The sequence below is a fragment of the Bombus huntii genome, chromosome 7 (genome assembly GCF_024542735.1).
Source record: "Bombus huntii isolate Logan2020A chromosome 7, iyBomHunt1.1, whole genome shotgun sequence".
NCBI classification, from domain to species: domain Eukaryota; kingdom Metazoa; phylum Arthropoda; class Insecta; order Hymenoptera; family Apidae; genus Bombus; species Bombus huntii.
The window spans coordinates 8,940,053-8,963,469 of NC_066244.1; the positions used below are offsets into that span (position 1 = coordinate 8,940,053).

The window sequence follows — 23,417 nt, forward strand, 5'->3', positions numbered from 1 at the left end:
CAAATGAAATCTTACCTACCTGCCTGCATCCGGGCCTGGAATCATTCTCCAACGTCGTTTTTTCTTACCTCGTAAATTCTGTACGGTTGAACGAGTGATTCTGACGATATGTGAAACTTTGGCGATATTTTCATCGAGTAATCTCTAAAATTATGCGCATTTAATTTCTATCACGGTTTATTCTATTTCGTTGGGTCGATTTCAACCTGCACACTTACTCTCGATCATTCTGTCATTCATTTATCCTCTTTCCTCCATTGTTTCATTCTCGTCCGCCAGCCGGCGCGACACTATTTCATTAAGCTCTGAGCGACTTCTCCTAATTACTTATCGATCGTGCAATAGGATCAGTCACGACGTTTACGTCGTAGCTGTGACGTACTTCAGGGATCAAGTGAACCGTGATTTTGTTATTTTTCCGTTGGGTAATCAAGGGAGATTTTTCAGGCGAGATCAGGAACTCGATTTTCTCAGTTAACGTGTCTCCTTAAAAAAGTCCATTTTAAACAACTTCGTTAAGCTACGTCGCTATCTATATTTGCATTAATCCGTATAATTGAGGTAGTCGGAGTCGATAGACGGAGAGTCAGAGTCAGAGTGACGGAGATTTTGCCTCGATCACTGATTTTGCTATATTCTGCTTATTTTTCTTTTCTCTCTAATTTGCAGACACGACACTTTCAACCAACAAGGAAAATTTGCAAATCTCTACTTTTATAATCGCGTGCGGAAAGTTGCACTTATCAATGTGCACTTACGAATACAAACACTTCTCGTTTGAAAAGAGAACGTGAACGAATTTCCATTTCCCTGGACGCCTCCAAGTAGAATAATTCTAAATACGCATATCAACTTTAATCCAATCCACCTCGACTGCCTTTGAATTCTGGTTAATTTTCATGCTTGGTAAGTTCCATCTCGCAAAGATCCCGCGATAAAATAGGAAGGAACGAGCGGCTTTCGAGCTTCTCATTGTTCAAGGACGAAATATTCCTCCCCTTCGCATGCTAGATCCGTAGCCTCTATCTTGGCAACGGTATCTTCAGCGGCGTTTCGAGAACGAGACCATTAACGGAGCCGCAACTCGGCGACTTTTTTACTGTCTTCGAGAAGAACGCGGACCTTGTGTTTCACGTCGCCTTTGTATCGGGAGGTCGGCTCATTCCTGAGGGACTCTCCTGGCGTAATAAATGTCCGCCTGTCCTGCTACCCCAAGCTCTTATTGCGCCGCGTTCGCGAAGAAAGAAGCGCGAGACGAAGCAGCGTACAGGGTGGAATGTCAATAAGGGAACCGGGAGGTAGACAAACGGGAACGTCGAAGTTCGTGAAAAATAGAAGGGGATGCTCGACGGTGGAATAATCGTGGATGAGGCGCCGCTGGATGCTGGAAACGGAATGTTCCCGGAGAAAGGTACTATGACTGCCGAAGAGAAACAGCGAAATTTGTCTTCTAGATCTAGTGGAACTGTTGAAGATTATGGGAGTTGCTCTATAATATTGAAAGTAGAATAATATTTTATCGTAGCCGTGCTATTCCCTTTTGCATTACTTTCGAAGCAATCGCGTATTTCTATCGAGAATAAAACTTCTTGGTTTTATCAAAATCGTGATAAAAAATAAGAAAAATACCGAGGAATGTATCGTTGCTCTACTCGATTCGTAAAGATTCTTTTAAAATATTAAGAGTCTTTCTGTTTATTGAAATAAGAATGAGATATAAAAATCCGGAGATTAGAAAGATAGGAAGGGACAAAAGATAAATTTTCCGTGGATTTCATAATTTTGAGCGTTACGCGGCTATGCTTCGGATAGTTCTGATTCGAGAGAGGTTTTTTGTTTTTAGAATAAAGTGGATGAAAAAAAAAAAAAAAAGAAAAAAACGGTGCGAGCTAAACCATGGCCGACTGTGACTAATTATAAGAATTACCATGGTCGAGCAGGACCGGTGGAGTAGCGAGGAGAAAAACGAAAGAACGATACGTTTAATCTGTAAGCAAAGCGGGTACGTCGGGTCTGAGGCGGTGGAGGCGTGTCGAGAGGAGAAACAACGGCGTGACACGTTTCACAAGAGGGTGGAGAAAGGACGAGGATCGCAAGAAACTTGGGACACGGTTCGAAGAGGTGGAAGAATAAAAGGGCGCGTTCACGGGGAGAGAAACGAAACGGCGCACGAGACATTTCACCCTAAATTGTCTTACCGACGAGCTCGCGGCTAAAAATCAATGACATTTAAGCGAGGAACGAGAGAAGGGACCCGAGAGAAAGAAACTAGGAAAGGGGCGGGCGGCGTGACTCGGGCAAAAAGAAACGGAGATCCTGTGAACCGAGCTAGGGAGCGGTCTTTTATTTCGATGGAAAGCAACTCCCACGGTCGTCGTCGGTTCTTCTGGTCGAGTTTCGGAGGCTACTTATAAAAATCGAAGTCGACAAGCTAAACGAGAATTCCCGAGGGTTCGAGCGAAGGGAAAGATGGCATCTGCGTAAGCGTACGTGAAATATTAATGGGAACGAAGGGAGGAGAAAGAAACGCGTCGAGAGACAAGTAGACGACGCGACGTAACGTCGCGAAGAAACGGGAAGGTAAAGTTACTGCTAGAAGAAGAAGGGGGCGGTAAAGGGGGGGAAAAAGGGGCTGAGAAAAGGTCGAAACGAAATGGTACGCGATGCGACCTGGACTAAAGCGACTAAACGAAGCACTCGTTCGGCTTGGCGTCTCGACGAGTTCCGCTTTAAAGATAACGAAGCGAGTTCTTCGCGGAATAAAGGTACGTAATCGCTGCGGCACCTGTCGAGTGTTTGTCGAGACTGTCTCAGCTAGGGCGACGGGAGCGACAGGTGGCTTCGTTCCCTCCTTTCCCTCTTTTCTCTCTCCCCCAGCCCACGTTGACCTCCCCCCTCTTCTTCTTCCCTTCATACTTTCTGTCTCACGACACTGTGTCTACCTTTCTCGCGGTATTACCCTCATCCGTCTTTTTCTCCCGTCTCCCTAGCTTCCGAGGCCGCGACTCCACCACTCGCTCGGGGGTGTGATTTAAAGTGTAAACTTAAATATTCCAGTCGGCGCCGCCGTGCAAATAGATTCGATATTAATGGAGCTTCCACGTCTTGAAAACCGGGACCGAGGAGGTAAGAAAACTCGCGCGGACGATTCACACCCTCCATGCGAGAAAATCAGGGTTTACTCTCTAGGACGCTCCTGGCGTTCTTTTTTTGTCGTACGAGGGAAAATACGACGCTGACGGCTGCTGAGTGATCCATGGATACCTCGAGGGAGATTCCTTGGGAGCCTCCAAGTTTTTGTGCCAACCTACCGTCGTAATTTATGAAATTTCTGAACGTACACTTACCTGCATCTCTCTTACAATTCTTCGCATAGACTATTATTATAAGACTATGATTAACTCAGTCAAAGAAGACTATGATTAACTCGATCCAAGTCTTCGATCGTTTCCACCATCTCTTTATCTCTTCCACGCTCTTTCTTTCTCTCTCTCTCTTTCTCTCTCTCTCTCTCTCTTTCTCTCTGCAATCACACAAACCTGCATTTGCATCACGTCGTTCTATACCGAAACGGTTAACAATCGGAATAAGGGGAACGGTAACAATGGATAATAAAGAAATATAGCTCGTTAGAGAAAAATAAAGGAAGCTTTATTCTTTACATACCATAGCAGGCGATACGAGTCGATAGCGCGTCAAGGTCCCCGGGGGCTTCCGCCCCGCGACGTTGGCGTGCCGGTCGACGGATATAAACGAATATCGGGAGGAAGATCGGGGTGACGTGGGGTCAGGAAATACGGCGAGTCGGTAGAGGATCTTTCCTGGGGTCGTATCGTACACACACTTGTTTCTCTGTTGGGTGTTCGCCGCGGTCTCGTGACGAGGTCACGCGAGAGTGGCCGCCAATTTGTGCAGGTTCATGATGGTCGTCGCATCGCCCGGCTGCAGCCTCAACGCCTCGCTGTAAGCAGCCGCCGCTTGCTTGTATTTCCCGTTCAGGTGAAGAATCGCGCCGAGGTTTGTGTGACTTCGCGCCTCGTGCGGCCTCAAGGTAGCCGCGTGCCTGTACCACACCTCCGCGTCCTCCAGCCGGTCCGCTTGGCGCAGCGCGGACGCCGCCGCCATCGACAGCTCGTAATCGGATCTGGAAAGTTCGGCGGCGCGGAGTTGCTCCTCTGCCGCCTCCGATAGCCGACCCTGCGACGTCAGGAACAGTCCTGCAAAGCCACAGACCGTCTCAAAGTTATACGTACAATGTTACGTTCGAAATCTTGCTCTCTAGAGGAACAGTTTCTAGCTTGTAAGCTTGCCCAGACGGATTAACAATTTTGTTTTTAGTCATAATACGAGGAATGGCGCGCAAGTGTATGATATGCGTGATTATGCGTGAGTACAATGAGATAGCATGGACTTATGAAGGTCACTTAATGATAGACACACTATGACAGTCGAGGGAGAGCTTCTGTAGAATGAGGTGCAGCTCGGATAGGTTGATCAACCTTGAAACCATTAAGTCGACTTAAGATTAGTCCGAAACAATTTGCTCTTAGCGGTACTTTCCATCTCCTTCTAGCAACGAGGTCTATGCGACTAGATTAAACCTGCCTCAAAAGGAGGGCCGCGATATAATGTTATTAATACCGCGAAGAATGAGTGGTAGCTTCTTCTGAATAATGAGCTTCTTCCCAAGTGACAAGGGATAAACGTGTGTGAATTATATACTTTGTTATCCTTTCGTCATATATTATTTTCTAATTAAAACACACGGTCGCCAAAAGACGAAAATTCATCTTCCATGCACACAAACACATACGTACACACACACAGGCATATATATATGTGAATATTTTAACACGTTACAGAATGTTGCGCGAGAGTAGCATAAGGTATACATAAGGTCAAGGTTGCCAGCGGAGAATTGTCCTCAAAATTCCGGCGAGACTTGGCGGAGGACGAACGTTATAAACGCAACTCGTGATATATCAAGTATAATATAATGCGACGTTCCGTGGACCACTGCCTAATGACGCGTGCTGCTAAGAGAGATAAACCGCGATGGTTTTTGCGCCCGAAAAATCCGACTCCAACGCGAGACTCTTTTTGGCGAGTAGATTAATCCTGACCGCAAAGAATCGGCTGACCGATGCCAGTGACCATCTCCTTTCACGGCTTTTGCAAATGGAAAGGATAGATTTTTGAAAGGGTGGGTGAAATACTAGCGAGAAGAGAATGTTGCCAAACCAAGATCCAAGAACGAGAGTCTGAATGCGGTTGGAGCAGAGGGCAAGCGTGAACAGAGAATAGAACGACGCGACGAGCACTAGGAATTGCGACGCTTTTCTGGAATTTCAATACCCGTCGATCTCCTTCCGGCTGCTGCCTTCCTTCTGATATTCGCTATTCCCTTGTGGCCGTCTCTTTTTTCGATTAGCGCCCTCCATCGTTGCCACCACCCACTTTCCCACCACAGTTTCTACTTTCATCCCCCAGGAAAATATTACACCGGTATTTAGAACGACCAGGCGGAATCTTACGATCTTCTTATCTTCCCTATAAAACGGTTCCTTGAAAAGATCTCCGTGAACCTCCTTTATCGTTACGTCCGTTACATTATTCTATCTCCGCGGTTTGTTTTCTTTTCGTTCTCTCGTTTCAACATAGAAGAGGATTACCAACGTCTTCGCTCGTTGTACCGTATAGTCGAGGAATCAATTATACCGAGCGGAACAACGGGCCAGAGGATGAATCTGTCGCAGACCACTCCAATTTGCTTGACAACGACGAGGATGCGCTTAGGTCTCGTGTTTCGTTGCTTTAATAATTAACGAGTACCTCTTGTTATTTCACGAATGGCTATAGACTACAGACGTTTCAGACTAGCGGATGGATGAAGGATGAGAAATCTGTCTGATGATGTTCGATTATTCAACGATTCCTTTTTAATTAAAGACACTGGCAATTATACGTACCGTAATGATGGTGCACGCTCGAGTCGTCCGGCGCCAATCTACGGGCTCTCAGGAACCATCTCTCAGCCTCCAGCACACGGCTCGACTGCGGAAGAAACAAGGCAAATCAGTAATCGAACGATCGATCGGGCCGCCATTGTCGACGCGGTCTACCCTTCACGGATCGTCGAGTCACGTTGTAACGAAATTTATCCTGACGCGATTAGGGGCACGAGAACGAGAAACAGAGGATTCTGTTTCGCTTCGCACACAGAGGGGAACAGTGTAAAAGATGGAAATGGAATTTCGATACGGTTCGCCTAGCCAACACAGCCTGCACGGACGAAAATTCATCGGCTACGCGACAGGACGCCGACATTTATCGGTCAAACGTTCAATTACGCTCGGCATCGTTTACCGGTATTGACTTTCCATTGACCCTTCTGGTTGCCACGTGACACACATCGTAATTTACCGACTGAGACTTCCGCAAATGAACATTTAACATTCCAAGAACAAGAGAGCAAATAACAGGGAAAGTGGTGATTTATTTCACGAAACAGAGGGAGAACGAGAGCGATCGAATAAAAATTCTAGTTTCTAATTTCCATTTTCTGTCTATTATCTCCGATTGGCATCGTTTGCACGTCCAATTTGCGATCGATACCGGGCAATAAAATATTGAAAAATTTCGGTTCAAGTGACTCTGTTTCATATTGTTGACGCAGTTATTTACGTGCGCGGCGTGATATAATTTTATTGCGACAGAGATGCAACTAAATCAGCAAATTAAATGAAATTTTATCAGCCGTGAAGCTATTTCATTTACGACCGATCAATTTGAAGTTATTTCGCGAGCGACAGCTCGAGTATACGAAAGGACTAATGGAAAATTGGCAATTCGGTAATATTATCATGGTAAGCGATCAACTATATTACGCGTCCCTGATAATACGTTCTAACCATTGCAAAGCTATATCGATTAGTATAACGTAATCGTATCGAGTGATTATGGAGCGACGTGGAAAGACGAAGGACCGATAGTCCCGTCACGCGTTTACGATACAAACGATAATTGATCGCAAAAGCAACGACGCGTTTGCGAAAGGAAATGCCCTGTGTATGGTTCGTTTGGAGAACGAGACACGTACAGGGAAGGAGGAAACATCGCGCGTTCCGAATCTCTTTCGGCTCAGTGAGCGTAATCGTCGGTCGTGTTAGATATGTTTTCAGGAGAAATACCGGTTTCCGGTCAACGATTGACCAGGCCGGAACACGGAACGGTCGGTGGATCGAGCAGAATCAGCTTAACGGCACGCTGTTTCCCGTCGGCGGGTTTCTCTTTAAGTGATGTGGGTCAGCCGATTCTCGGTCGGCCTATCGTGTTCGATCCAGCGCGCCAAGCCGCGCCGCGCTACGCCGCACCAAAATAGTACTAACTACTTACGTGCCGAGTCGAAGGTTTGCTAAGTGATGTGGGTCGCTACGTGGCCAGACTCGTTGAGCGAGAGCCTGCAATCCCGGTTATCGGCTAATGCTATTTTATATCGTTTCATATTCGAGCCAAGAGCCTCCGTCATGATTTATCTTCTTTCTTTCTTTCTTTCTCTATGTTAGGGTAGATCTTCGATACTACAAGTTATACGGACGTGGCCATGTAAATTTACTTGTTCGAAGAACCATTCAAATTTGAACGGATTTAGCTCTGTGTGTCAATTACGTAATTCTGTCAATTCGACAAGTAACTACAAGGCTATTAGCTTTGAAAACTATCCGTGCAATCCTGACACTATCATAAACCTCGCCTAACTGCAAACTCTAACTTTCTCTCTCTCTCTCTCTCTCTCTCTCTCTATCTCTTTATTCCTTTACTTTTCTCTTCTTATCACAATTCAAAGGAAAAAGTAGCTTTTGCAAGTGTTGGAGACCTGTCGGTCTGCGAGCAGCACCGTAGAAGAGCGTTACTTTGCAAACAGCGTGAAACGGTGTTGGGAAGATGGGATCGAGTTCTTTGACGCGATGGCGATCGAAAAGTTGGCCGATTCTCCCTAAGGCATTCTGTTTTTCCACGGGGGTTCCGGTATCTCGAGTACGGGCACTGACGCCTGGTGTAGCAGCCGTATCTCGGTGGCTGTACACGAAATTCCGTTGAACGATATTGGTCGGGCCGCGGTAAACTTGGAAACTGGATCCGCGCTCTGATGAAAGAGAACCGATCTAAAACTGGTAACTACTTACGTTTCGGGCCAAAAGTTTCCCGTAAGTGATGTGGGCCGGCACGTGGTCAGGCTGGCTGGCCAAACTCGCCTGGAACCACCTTTCCGCTTCCGCGTACTGTTGCAGCCTCGATAGAGTTTCCCCCAGCAGATTGTAAACGCTCTGTAAAACAGGTCGATCGTCAGACTTTCCACGGTTCCTATCTTACTTTCTTTTTCTTTCCAATTTTTCTCCATTCGCTTTTTTCTTCTACCGATCCTAACCGACATGCTTCGTTTCGTTGATATTGCGTTCCCCTGATACGCGAATCAACGATGAATTAACAGCGAGCAACGAAACGGTGCTCTAAACGAATTAGCGCACGATTAATTCGTAATTATTGAGCCAACGAAGCGATTCTCTACCAGCAATTTCCTCTATCTCGTGCACAGAATTACAGAACACGATGGAATATCCTGAAATTACTCTTGAAGGCCACTCATAATACCTCGCGTCGACTTTCCATAAAAAAATGAAAGAAAAAAAAAATACTATCACGCTATAGCAGTCATAATGCTTCACGTTCTCTAGCGAACATTCGCTTCATCGTGTGGATGTTTCAACGAACGAATTAACACTTTCGCCTCAAAAACCAATTTCCGTCTGCGCTAAAAACAAAAACTCCGCCAGGGGTGCTTAACGAACGGCGTCGAAGGTGCGATTAATATCGGCCGGCGTGCGATAAATCCGCGAGGAAGAAAGTAATTGGCTCGAGAGAGAAAGAGAGAAAGAGAGAGAGAGAGAGAGAGAGAGAAAGAGAGAGGGAAGGGGAGCGAGCAGGTACGGATGGAATCAGTTTCGGGAAGTTTTCTGATTTTCAGGACCGACGGCTGCTGCTAATGGCCGACGGAACTCGAGCCACGGACTTCTCACGGACAACGTATATATACACCTATTCGATTCTTGAATGTGTAACGCGTGTCTCTACACTCACGTCAGACACGTACAAAGGCGTTTTAGGGGTAAGGTGATCGAGGGGTGAGCACGTGAGTAGACCGTATAGACGAGAACAAGATGGGAACACAAACGACTGTGAGCGTTACGGAACGACTAACACCGAAAAGCTTCTTTCCGAGCGCACGGGCTTGCCCTCGCGTCTCCAAGTTGTAGGCTAAAACTTTTATGATTTTGTTCGTGCCGGATGTGCAGCTTGGAATAAGCAGAGGAAAGCAAACCTGCTAGATGGACCGTAAGAAGGAAAGAAAGAAAGATAGAAAGAGAAAAGAAAAGGGAGGGAGAGACAGAGAGAAGTCTCCTCGCGGGTGCAGAAGACAAATGGCAGGGAGCGTCGGGAAAGGAACGAGGTCGAATATCCAACTAACTCGTCGGACCCGATTGCCCCGTGATTCGATGGATCTCGCGTCCCGTTTCTCGTGGAAGTACTCGGTATCCGATCGGAGCTCGGAGTAATCTGTATCAGCTCCGGCAAGAATCGCGCGATTCATAAGAATTCGATCAACTCCTCGCGTTCACGTCCTCGCGATGATTTATCGTTCACCATCGTCTACGTAGTCGGCTCTTTTATTCGTCGCCGTACGATCGGGCTTGGCTACGGCCAAATTGAATCCGGCCGAATCGATTCGAATCGAACGGTTGACTTTCATCGACAGGGGGAAATTTTACCTGCACTTAGCGTTCCTCTATCCCCGTGCAAGCTTTCGATGGATGAAGAGAGAGAGAGAGAGAGAGAGAGAGAGAGAGAGAGGTTACGGTTCTACCGGGACTGAATGCCACGGAACGTTCCTTAAAAGGGAACGCGAGACTTTGTCTTAGAAAGATCTCTCGTTGCCAGCTTGGAAACGCGCATTGGAAGCAGAGTTTCCCGCGGTTCCGCTCGAAAGGTGAAAGCAATTGCAGGCCAGGACGCGAAAGTGGCCGCGTCGTCAAAGAATCGGCTCTTTTCAAAGTGGAACGCTCGCATTGTTTCGCCTCATTATTCACTTGAACCAGTTTCCACGAGCATCGCGTTCTCCCATTTAGTCTCTGCACGCAGTCGGCGAGTCGTCCCGTTTCATCGAACTTGTTTCCGTTCTCGCGCGTACCTTCTTCGTCGTTGTTGGCAAATCGCTTATGTATCTTATCTCCAGGCTTCGTGGAACAAACGAGCGAGTGACAACGTACAGGCAGAATGATATTCAGGCTCGGTGCGTGACTTTCGATTCCTTCAGTGAAACGGTAAAGATACCGCGACACGCTGAATAATTCGTCGTGAAAGCATCGTCTGCAAACCAGGCGTAGCTGCCCGATTGAAAAATTGAGAAGAAGCCCTGGACCGAAACTGCGAGAACTCGACGAGTACGCGCGTCGATAATAAGTTCGAGAAAGGTAAATACATAGGGACCGAAAAATTGCGAGCACATCTTGTGAAACGTTTAAGGGGGGGGGGGCGGGTAAGGTTAATTCGTACAACCGCAAATTTTTCAACAAATTTTCGCAAAATCGGCTAATTTTCCCTTCAAAGTGTTCCAAAAAAGTGAAAAATTGAAATTTCGAAAAACTCTCCCAGCGTTACCTGGGGAAAACTGTTACCTAACGAATGAACTTTGATTTTTTGATTTCAAATGATCCAGCACCAAGTTATGAACAATTCTACCTTTTTTCCGAGACACGTCCGAATAATTGCTGCCATTGCCGTATTTTTTAATATTTCTTCGTGAAAATTTTATACAATATTCTTCGAATGTCATACTTTAATGTACTATTGGTTTTAATAAAGAGATTTTAACTGTGTCGTCACAAATAATTCATAAAAACATGCCTTATTTTGTACGAATTAACATCCCCCCCCCCCCCCCCCCCCCCCCTTAAGCAGAAGGAGAAGGAGAGAGAAAGAGAAAGAGAGAGAGAGAGAGAGAGAAAGAGAGAGAGAGAGAGAGAAAGAGAGAGAGAGAGAGAGAGAGAGAGGTTTCGAAATTCCATTGTGCGGAATCATTATTCACTTGGACTACTTTTTGAGAGTATTACCCGGCGGCACGGCGTTTTCAGCCAGCGGGATACCTGCGCTCGAAGTCCGCAAGATGCATGCTTTTACATGGCCATGTCATCGACGTTGAACGCCATTGTTGCCGCAAAATCACCTCTTCGAAGCGACTCTGGAAACCACCGAGGGACTGCGTTTCGCGCAGCCCTCTTCGCAAATCCTCTTCGAATTCAGTCTGTGTCTATATTTTCTAAGGGAAAATCGAGGGATAGAAAAACGCGGAGAATAGGCCCCTGGAAATTAATCGTGTTTCTTTGTTCCGAGTCAACGATAGATTGCTTTCCCTTTCCTTTCTTTCTTCTTTCCTTATTTCGTAGCCTCGCGCAAGTTGCGTCAAACAGTTTTTATAAGGTAAAAAATCGATGGCCATTTCTCGCGTTGAAGTTGGCCCTCGAGAGAGCTACGTGCTTTTATTTGTACGCAAGAATCCGCCTGGCAACGGGGGATCATGTATTCAGCGGCATGATTTCGTTGAAAATACGGCCTCGAGCTACGCTCAGAGAAGGAGGAACGGGAAAGGGGCGAGTTTCTGGAGAGCGGTGCGCCGTTCGACATTCCACTGTTCCTCGAGTGGGCTGTTTCTTCGAGAAAAATTAGGGACATAACTGTGCTTACATAAAAATCTGACGGTTCCCGGGTCCGTTCTAACAAGGAATTCATAACGGTGCCTGACGCTCGCAGTTGCAGTTTACCACCCTTCGCCCTGCACAGACTTTCTGGTTTGTTATATTTTTCCTTTTTTTTTTTTTTTTTTTTTTTTACTACGTAACTTCGCGATATCGGGACGAAAGGAGAGTGCTACGGCACCATCCCGTCTGCTGGATGAATGGTTAATCAAGCTCGAAACCCGATTTAGCGACAGCACGTCAGCCGGCCAAATTAACAGAACATTTTCCTCGAAATTTTCTGATTCGCGTCGAATCGTCGGCTCTTCATCCCGGAATAATTAATCAAGCGCGTTTCACAGGAATCTCAGTAAATCAAGCTGTGGTCTCCGCTGAAGATATTTGGCCCGCGCTACTTGAAATTTTGTCCAAGATTAACAAGACTTTTAATCGATTTCAGCAACAATTCCAGACAAACCGATATCTCGATCCCACGAGCTTCAAATTTCAAAGAACGTACCGAGAGAAATTGGGGATTTCCTCGGCAGGAGGACGACGATTATCGCGATAAACTCGAGCGTGGTCGCATTGGTGGGTTTCGCGAGAATATTCCGTGTGAATTATTGGCCTTATCGACGGGCGACGCTCGCCAGCAGAACTTGGACCGCGGACCCGGTGGCTCGTTTAATTCGCCGATAATTACGTTCAAAGGTTTCGTGAGAGAGCGTCGCTGCAGCGCCAGGATCCTGGCAATTGTCGTCGAAATGCGGAGGGTGCGAACAGCTGCGGGGCGAATGCGGCGTCACGTCGTCATTGTCGTCATTGTCGTCGCCGCCTCGTGCATACCGAGTCGCAGAGTCAAGGGGGAACAAACAATTAGAACGGTAAGTCGAGCGGGCCAATTAGATGACTGACTGTGTTCGAGAACGGTGAAAGGATAGCAGTGAGAGAGAGAGAGAGGCTGCCACGTTAGCGATACGCAAGAGAACTAATCGCTGAGAATAATTGGATTAAATTGCGGGCTCGCGTATCGCGCATTTCAAACCTGCTGCCTGGCCTTACCTTTGATTTATACGATATCCCGGCTATCTCGATAAAACCGACAAAATCCCAGGTGTCTTGCTTTCAAAAGGTTAATTTGAAATTCAATTCGTTTTATATAATATTTATCGTAAATCACGCGGCCGAGAAACGCGGCATATTTTTCTAACGATTGGAGGAGAAAACTTAAGCTGAAAGATTAAAGTAAACACGTATTGGCGGAGCTCGAACGATTTCAATTAACGGTAACGCGTTTGGCGAAAATATAAAGCCTATAAAGGCGCCGGGTTCGCGGCGATTTACAACGCGAACGGCAACTCGCATAAATATTCAGACCGGGGCTTCAACGGATTAAGATATATTCTCGACACGTATGCAGGTAACGACGCGTGCATGCAGCCGGTCGAGCGGCGGACGAAATAATATTTTTTTCTCTCTCGCCAACCGTCTGTTTTTCTCTGTCTCCAGCGTGGATTCAATCGCAGACGCTCTGTTCTTGCTTCGAGTTTTAATCCCGCGGATTCGTCGCGTATTTCTGGCTCGTCACGGCCATTTAGCGAAACTGGATCGAAAACGCGGTCCGGTTAATCGCGCGATTATTGCGTGCTTTGTTGCTCGTGAGAGTGTCATCGCTGTTTCAAGAGGATTCGAAAGATTCACCAATAAAGGCAGGGAATTAGAGAAAGTGGTGTTTTTCAAATTTGTCTCTTTAAATACCATAATTAAGGATCTCATAGGAATAAGGGAAGTTCTAATGGCGAAGAGCAGGTGGAAAGTTTTAGGAAGAAAGATATACTTACTGACGATGATATATTTTTCATTAGCGTGAAAGCTTTTGTTTATGCTAGTAGTTAAAAGGCGACGCGATTTTTCACGCGGGCACGCGGTATTTTCCTGGAATTTGCGATACTCGGATGAAAATTCGCCTGGAAACTCGTCGAACATGGCCGACGATTAATCGCGGTCGAGCGGCGCAATATTTTTTGCCGCGTCGTCAAAGAAACGTACGGTCTGGCGTTGTCATAGAAAGACGATTCCCTTCCTGCTCGCTAATGATGCTCGTTTTTCTTCCATCGTCGGCTTTCGATCGATTTAATCGCGGACAATATTTCCCGCTGCTAATCGCCTCAATTTCCTCCAAGAGTCCATAACAAAGAACGCTCTTTCCCGGTTCAATTACGACAAGCAAGCCGTGTCCTCCTTGGACTTTTAAATCATTGTTTGTTCCTAAATCGTCGTATACGGTTGTAAACTCTGATTTCACCGAAATATTTTTAATATCCTGGCAATAACTCACGTCCGTTGAATCATGAAATATCCTCAATCATCATTAATTTCCCAGTTTCCACCACGGTTTTCTATTTAAACTTTTTCGTAGCGCGTACCACGTAGCCCTTTCCCCCGTTCCGCTATAAAATTGAAATAAGAGATCCAGTAATTGAACCGTGTTCCCGTGAAACACGGGATTGCATCACGGATATCGCCGGGGGATGGTATCTTTCGGCTATCGAATTCGAAAGTGCACAATGGCTTAACGGAGATTGGTTTTCCAGGTGTTTCGCGGCGTTTCACAGGGAAAAGCCGACGAAAACATTGGCCGGTGGGCCACCGCGGCCGCGTATGGTAATTTGCGAATTAATTCCACAGCGGAGTTGCATTAAATTCGCGTTAGCTGAGCCGCGCGCATGCGGTTGCACACGCTCGACTAGAATAAACAATATTCGCGGAAAGGGAAAATTGATCAAATTCTCTCTCTCTCTCTCTCTCTCTCTCTTTTGCTGCCAGGATTTGTTGGACGAGAAAGTTTCGGAAATTATTTCGAATTCGCCATCGTCCTGGCTTGTATTAAATTTACATTAGATAAATACGCCTCGGTCAAACGCAAACAACGCGCTACAGCTAGAAAATGGTCCGACCTGCCCTGACACGACGATGGAACGATTCGAAATTTTGCCTCGGTTATGTCGAACCGATCGCTTTTTCGCGTGTAACTTCCGCGTGTAAAACGGGGGAGAACGAAGTGGATGACGAATCGAAGGAAAAAGAGCGAAAGCAAGTTCTCTCTGGAGTTTTCTCTTTCGTTCTTGCGATGCGTAGAAGCGACCCGGTCGAGCCGAGTAATTCCAATCGTTCTCCGAAACCTATCCTCCGGAGATTGCGAGAAGCCGATCGATTCTACGAAACGAACAATCAGACGACTGATTAGGAGCGCGTAGAGAATGGATTAATTTCTGTCTGCAATCCGATTGACGTGCTGGAGATGGAAGACAGGGGAGAGCGTTCGAGCTTTAATTCCAGCCGCATTACTCGTTTCGTATTATGGTCGCGTAATATCGAATGAAGGATCTCCCTAGGGGCAAATGGAAATTCGTTGTCTCGCCTCCGTGCGTATTTTACAATCCGTCGCATGGTGGCGGTGTCGTGTCGTGAGCAATTGTCCAAATTACCACGATGCGACGAGACATTGATTGACTGATGTTAAATCTTACAGCCGAATCTTTTTACACGTTAGGAAAACGCCATGGGAAACGACGTAGAGTAAATAGAAGAGCGATAGAAAGTTTTATTTAGAGGAGAAACTCGGCGGAAGTTGGCCAACCGGTTCTCAGATTAAACGGTTACATATTCTTTGGGAGAATTACCGTTAGAGTTACGAGAGTGGGTAGATCGAACTAACTGCGCAAATAAGTTGATATCAGTAGCCATAACGTGCGAGCAAAAAGTGTCGGTGCACCTGGAAGAGCGAAAAGGAAAAAAGGTAACGAGCGCAAGGGAGCAAACTCGATAACTAATACCGCCACGTTTGTCGAAGTTTTATTTCGAGTCAGCTCAAATTTTTATTAAAGTGGAAGTATTTACGGCCACGAGTTGCCAAGAAAAAAGAGCAAAGATAACGAGGCCAGCGCAATAGAATGTTTATTGCGTCTAGTTTCGCGTCATAAAGCTAACTGCGAAAGAGAGGGGAAAAAACAACGAGAGCACGACCAGTAGTTAAAAGTTCTGTCCCGGCTAAAAGGTCTTTGCGTCTTGACGAAACTTTCTTCTGGTCTCTGCACTTAACCGTCCTACTCGTTAAATTATGTTAAATCGATCGCTCGGCCTGTCGCTAAGACGATCTTTGATTCAAACGATGATTCATTCGTCTAATTAGCGATCGATCATCTTAGCACGAGCCGATATATTATTTTCAAATAAATTTCTGTCGCAGAACATATTCTCTGTGTGTGCCACGAGTCGTGAAATTTGCAACGAGCAAGAAATGAAGATACTGAAACCCGTGAAATTCGATTATAGTGGCGAGCGTTCGTTCAAACGATCGACTGTCCGATTATTCTCTCGTTAATTGTCTTTCATTTGATCTGTATTGGACGTACAAACATTCCAGTCGTTTCGCCATGATTTCGTGATTTTTCACGATCCTTTGTTTATCTCGTGGGGTAACAAACAATGTTTCTCACTATTTCCAAATTATATCGAACTGTCGAGTAGCGTAGAGATAAATTACAATTCGCGCGATCCTGGAAATTTTCAAAAAATATTTCCGCCGAATTTGACGCGTCGCACCGTTGACTGGAAAGAGGAAATCCACTTAAAAATTCTGGGAATACGTAGGTGACGGCGAGTTATCTGCGGTGGACAGACGATTTTTTCCGACCCGTTTATCCGCTGTTATCCGATTCAACGCGACATTTTAATCAGACTCGAAAATTAACGCAACCAAAGTAATTATCAGTGTCGCTCGTAAATCATCCTCTGTACCAGCCGGAGAGATCTCGTAGAGAAAAGCTCGGGAATTCGGTTCTTGCGCGGCGCCAAGGACGGCAGTGAAATCTGATCGCGAAAAAGGCTGGTCGCGAACGACGAGTAAATTGTCGCGGACGTCAATCGATCGTCGTGGATGCGTTTCATTTCCCTTCTTTTCTTACATTTGGACGATCGTCTGGCTCGATTCGGCTCGTTCGATTCGCCGCTGGTTCCTTTCCACTTGTTCGCTCACGCTGTTCCCAACCGTTGAAAACTTTCATCTTCCTCCTCTTCCTTTTCCTCCCGTTTTCGTGAAGCGACCGGGTCTCGGACGGCTATGACATTCCACGAGTGGAACGCGTCCCACGTCGAGAATCACGAATTTCCGATAATCGTGTTCTTCGTGCACACAGAAGTCCACAGACGGAGAGGAAGAAAGAAGATCGCCTCCTTAGCGTATTATTCCAAAGTTTCGTCCGATTTTCCACGCCAACGGCCAGCCAACCTCTGGACTTTGCTGGGGAAACGCGACCGGGGGTCATCGCGATAAAACATCGGAAACTGGCGAAACTCCGCTGTAATCTTGCCGGTGATGTTTTACCCCCGTACCTACACTTTGAATCGAGATCTCGGTTCACGTGCACGCGGCAACGAGCGTGTGTTACTTCGTGCCGCGTGTACGTGTACGTTTCCACGTGTTCTTCTCTTTCTGTCGTCGTCGAAACGCCAGTTGCTCCATTTGTGCGGGTCTGCTCGAGCGTGTGTTTGTTTGCCCAAGTATGAGTACACGTTTGTCCGTGTTTGCGCGCGTGAGGTGTACACGGACGACGTCGTAAAGTCCTGAGAGATATCGCAGCAGCGATTAGACCCTCGTTTCGGGAACTAAATTTCGCCGGGTCCCGAGCAACCTTTGCGCCCCACCTCTTCCTTCCTCGACCATTTCTCGTGCGTCTATTTTCGCACGATTCAGACCTCGACCGTCATTCAGCATCACAGGCGGCCTTCGTTCCATCAACGGCAGTCTCTCTATCCACGACTTCTTCGCTTATTTGATCCGGCCCTTGCTTCACGAGAAATCGATAACGGACGCCGCTTTTTCACGAGGTACCACGGCTTTGACTTTCGACCACAGAGAGACCCTCGAATGGAGTACGTAAACGAGCTCCTGCGGAGTTTCTTGGGTCGTTTGCGGTTTCTAGCGGAATATGGACTTTGTTCGTGTATCCAAGTGAACTATGTTCCGGTTAGCGAGAAATGTATCTATATGAAACGCCTCTGGATGAAATCAAAATTGACCATTCGAGCGATTGCACTATGTTGCAACCGCGAAGCGTGGAATTTTGGTGAAAGGTTTCCTTCTCTATCGGTCGATCTATAGAAAAACGAATCACGCTCTAATATCTGAAATTCCCAGAGGTTTGGTCCGGCCGATGACCACGATAGGTCGACGAAGGGAACAGAGGAAATACGATATACCACGAGTCTCTCGATACCATCGAACGGTTTGCAAACAACTATTTTCGTTTTTCCGATTGCTCTCGATCTCCGGTATACCTGGCCAGGTCAGAGTCTTAAGTATCGCGGTACTTTGAACATCGTTCCCCGTGAAATTAAATTTCCTTCGGTCGCCGAGGATGATTTTTATCTCCCTCTCTCTCTCTCCCTTTTTCTCTCTCTTGTTGGTTCAATTGCACGGGAAGGAAATTGAATCGTCCGGAATTGTTTTCAGTTTGAAGGTAAAGAGACCGAGAGGGGAACGAGTATAACGCGAAAAGAACGAGAGATGGAACGAAATTATAGTTTTATGGGCCAGGAAAATATCCTACGGGAACTCTGGCCGATTATTTTTGCATCGTTTCAATGGCTAAACTAATTCACAAGATGGTGCCAAACCGCTCGTGACAACATTCATGAGACTGTCTTCCGATACTTTCTTACTTTGGTGTTACTACACCAGCTGACCCGTACATTTTCGACGCCACATGACGCAAACTTTTCAAATTTTTCGTCACCAGAGTTTCAAAGAGAAACCGATGTCGAACCGAGCCGTAATTTTTTGCAGCTGGAACCGCCTGTCGGACGAATTAGCGTGGCAGTAGCAAAGGACGGCCTTAATCAGACACGGTTGGATCGATAAACGAAGAGAAATATGACCGATGAAAGCTGGAGGTTCAGACGGCTGCGATCGTCCAATGGAAACCGATCGCTGGTCATTTTTCTCGATTTCGTAAAACGTATTATTCCTTCCGTTCTTACACAAATATCCGCATTCGTGCATTGTTGCGACCTCTCAACTAGGTGGCGATCAGTTAAATTGCAACTGTTCGGCTGTGATCGCGAATCTTGAACGATATTAACGCTCAAGGTGAACGGAGATTAAAGAGTTGTAACATGCTTGTGATTTGCATTGTTACGTCCGGTGACTCTTTACGTTCGAGGCGGCCACCAGCTGTGCACATCGAATTAATCGGATCGCGATAATCCTAAGGAACTGTCATAAAACGAGGTTTTTTGATTTTCCGTTAAGGCCGTCAAATGGCATAAAACATTTTCGAGTCAAGAGGTTCCTTGTGGTTATTGCTCCATCAGGTAAAAATTGGGGAAACGTTGGTTTTCCCATCTTTCCTGGGATTCCACCCGCAAGCGACCAGTGGTGGGGCGATCATCACCGAGTAAGAGTTTTCTTTTGCGACAGCATCGCCACCGGACTTCACTGGTTCATCATCTTTAGAACAGTCAACATCTCTTTATCGGCTTTACATCCTTGGATCATTCACCTATCTCAATTATTAATATATGATATACAGGGTGGTTGGTAACTGGTGGTACAAGCGGAAAGGGGGTGATTCTACGCGAAAAAAGAAGTGGAAAATAGAGAATAAAAATTTTTAGTTTGAGGCTTTGTTTTCGAGAAAATCGACTTTGAATTTTCGCTCGGTACGCGTGCACTTTATCGCGTCGCGACTGGTCGAAAAAACCTGCATGTCTATTTGAAGTGTTTTGCACGAACGCAAGTCTGGTTTAAACGTAAGAGTAGTTTAAACGCAAGAGTATGAAACGCAAGTGAGAGCGTGTTGAACGTAAGTCCTTATTCTCGAGACACCTGGTGCTTGTATTCTAAGTGTCAGTCTGGGGTCTGTGTTTTCGTCAACGTTTTCTGTCCAATCCCCAATAGAATTGTTGTGAGCGTCTTGTGCGTACCTCATCGAGGGTGTGTCCTGTTTACGAAATCGTCCGGTGGTCTATCGTCGAGTTCTCATCTGATGTCGAAGATTATGACACGTCGTTTGCTATTGAGCGGATTCGTCGAAACCGGGTCCTTAATCTTAAGGTACCAATCAAGCTGTCGACGTGGTCCGAGTTGTAACTTTACACTATGCAATATGGGAAACTTCAACTTCTGAAAAATAGCAGATGTGATGTCCATATGGTAAACTGAGGATAATCTTACGTGCATAATTCCAACGTTGCCGTTACCTGTTACCGTTCGACTTGCTTCGTATGAGCGTTACCACCCTGCGTATCCACTTTAAGAATCGAGCTTAACTAAACCGAAAATACAGCGCTATGCCGTGTTCTAAGGTACAATCGACTAAACCTACCAACTTCTATTAAACATAAACTCACTCGGGCCCGTTCGAACAAAAGCTTCAGGGAACAGGGGATCCTTTCTGCCTCGATAAGGATTCAAGCTGTCCATTTAAACGAAGGTCGTATTATTTCCTTCGCCGGTTCCATTGAATCCCGAAGAATTTCGTCGGCGAACAAGAAGAAGTCCGCGGATGAAAGGAGTCGAGGCCGCGCGCGGCGTAATAAGCATCGCGAGGAAGGAGAGAGAGAAAGGAGGAAGGAAGGAAGGAAGGAAGGAAGGAAAGCGGCATTGCTTCTACCAAGGAGGATTTCATTACTTAAAAAGATGCCAGGTTTCTCTCCTTTGCTAACGTTCTTCTCTCGGATGTTCTGTGGTCGCGGGTGATTCGCGGTCGGCAGTCGTGGTGCGCGCACGAAATGGCCAGGCGGCGAGTAATCAGGGAAAGAAGATGAGACCGCGGCATTAACGAAGCTTCGACGTGGTCTTTTGAATGCGTCACACGCGCTCAAAAGCTGCTCCTTCTGCTGGTTTCTGTTCCAGTTGCCCGAAGAACGGGCGACCGAGTTTCCAGAAACTCGAACGAGCCACAAGCAGAGTAGTGAGGTGTTAGCACAGCGGTATTGCAGCGCTGAAGAACAAAGGAAGCGAGACGCGGACCGTGTAAAAAGCAAAAGTGTTTAATTCGAGAGAGTAGAAGGGAACGATGTGCGGTGGGGGATGGGGTGTGACCGCGAAACGTGGCTGTCCTCCTTTCTTTCTCGCGATATCCCGCCGTTTTTCCCCATCTTGTTCTCTCTTCGTACGTTCTGTTCGCGATTTAGCGCGCGCAAAAGTTGTGGCGATGGTCGCCGGTGCGCGAAAGTTTCACAGGGGTTGGTGCTGCGACGAAGGAGGACAGGAAGAGAAAAAGGCAGAGGAGGGACGATACAATGGACGTTCTTCTGGAAGATTAAAGTGCGCCGCTACGCCGGAAGACCAAGCTGCCGGCGAATGGTTCGCGTTAAAATTAAAATTGCAGACAAAAACCTTCGCACGATGGGATATGGTTCGCGCGAAGCCAGCCCGCGGTTCGATGCGACTGGAAGTGGGCCGTGTAATTTAAAAGCTATTCCGGTAGTCTTAACGGACTCTTGGAAGCCACGTTAGTCGGGTATTAGATCGTGCAATAAGTTCTACCGCGATGCGTTAATATTCTATGAGAAGGTTTTTAAGAGAGAAGATCAGCGAATAATAGGGTTCTTTAACTCTTTTTAAATAGTTTTCCCCTTTACATTTATATTATAGGAGTTTCGCGATGAAAATAAAAAATTGTTACGATTTCGCGATCAAGTAATACGAATTCACGTTCGCGTTGGTGATTTCAATTAACAAGATCTCAATTAATCGAGCTCCAATTAAAATTTCGTACCAGTGTCACAGCGTTTCCGAAATTGTTCAGAATTCCGCCAGTTGTAACTTGAATACTCGGCAACTTAGCTTCGACATCGGCCATTTATTAATTTCGTTAAATGAGAACACTGTAAAAATTGCCTGTACATTTATACGCGACGACCAGCGAAACTAGAATATCGATAATTTGTCGTGTAAACACGCGATCGACGACGTGTTCGAATTTTTTCCTCGTATATTCTACGAGTTACGTTCGTTTCGCGTTATCACGAGTCGCATAGAACTCGCGATGACGCGTTTTACCGCGGCATCGACGTTTCTCTTCGCTTTAATCACCGTTGCATCGGTTATTCGAACAGACTTTCTCTATAGCGTTGAAATCGCAACGATAATGACGATATTTCCTGATGTAACGTATGAAAATTTGAGCACACACCGGCTTGAAATCGTGGAAAGCGTCGAGGCGCTTCCGACGGATTGGAAATCCGCGAATGTTTGATTACTGGGAACATCCATTTGCGTCTGTCTAGCCATTAAATTCACCGCGGCTGATCGTTTACGGTCGAAATCGCGTTCAAATTTTCTGAAACAGTCGCGTTATTTCCATCATCCAAGTTCTATAGTCGTTCGCGGAGCGACATGCTCTTTCAAGTTTTCAACGATCACCGGTAGTTTCGTAGTCGACGATGACAGTAATATCGGAAAACGATAGAAGAGAAAATAAAATTCCGCATTGTCACTCGCTAATCTGCCTCGATTTAATCAACCAGCGACTTCCAAGAAATTTCACCGGCTTGTTTCTTTCTTTCCACGCCTCTATCGAATACCTTTAGATTTGCTTTCGGTTTATAAAGCTGTGAAGCCAACGAACGCGCCTCGAGGGAACGGAGAACTCTATCAAGCTGCTAAGGAAAAAAAAAAAAAAGGAGCCGGTCGGAATGGAACATTATCGACTCTATTATACCACGACTACGAATACTCCCCGCCGCGTCGCGGTCTCGCTCCCTAGGGTAACCCTCCAAGTGTTCGAGACGCGAGCACCATGAACGTGACGTTCGATTTTACCATTTCTAGACTGGTCGACCTCTCAAAGACATCCCATCCTCTCACGACGAAGAAAAAGAGAAAAAATGAACGAAAGCAAACCCCGATTTCTGCTTCTCACGCGTATGAGTTTCCCTCCTAAACCTAGTAATCGCACCTTCTATTTCCAGTTTCGCCGCCAATCAGACGGCGTACGACGCAAAAAGCGAATCTCGCGGTCTTAACCTCGACCGAGGATCGTATCGGAGTATAGCGTGGAGAAAGAAGGAATTTCAGAGGGATTTGACGAGCTCTCAACGAATCTACAGGGTAATGGGGATGCACGAAGGAAGGTCGCGTTCTTCGTGAAATTACGAAACGGGACGACACGATGGTAGAATTCATGTTAGAGGGGAGGGCAGAGTAAAGTTAGATCCGTGGGCAGCTATGTCGAGGAAATGAGGTACATAGGGATGAACGGAATGGAGATTGGGGAGAGTGTACGCGCGTGCACCGTGTAGAGCGGGGAAGATCGTAGAAGAAGGGTGGACAGAGAGAAGATGGAAAGTAGATGGGGTCGCGAAATTACCTCGAGCGGCATTGTATGTCGGCCGGAGGGTTTCAAGCACCTAATTAGCCACTTAAACAGCGCGGCACAAAGAGACCCTTTGTTATTAAAACGACATATGAAATGATCGGTCCTCTTTTTTTTTTTTTTTTGAACAAAAGGAACAGTCGATGGGGAGTTTTCGGTCGTGTCTTCGATGTACGGTCTATTTCACTGGAAACGATTGTCGAGAGGAGCTTTGAAAATATCTTTCTCTTTGCGATAAATGAAA

General features: G+C 46.3%; 1 protein-coding gene across 2 annotated transcripts in view; it reads right to left on the minus strand.

The window, feature by feature from the left end:
• Positions 1-3,629: 3,629 nt before the first annotated feature.
• Positions 3,630-23,417, minus strand: part of LOC126867654 (protein O-mannosyl-transferase TMTC2-like) — a 215,484-nt gene continuing 195,696 nt past the window's right edge. Inside the window, exons 10-12 of one of the 2 annotated variants that reach the window (XM_050622423.1) lie at positions 8,187-8,327; positions 5,970-6,054; positions 3,630-4,217 (exon numbers count right to left, since the gene is read on the minus strand). In XM_050622423.1, coding sequence (XP_050478380.1) covers positions 3,886-4,217; positions 5,970-6,054; positions 8,187-8,327 — 558 coding nt within the window. In that variant the 3' untranslated portion in view covers positions 3,630-3,885. The remainder of the gene's footprint in view (positions 4,218-5,969; positions 6,055-8,186; positions 8,328-23,417) is intronic. The other variant, XM_050622424.1, reaches the window with a different exon arrangement.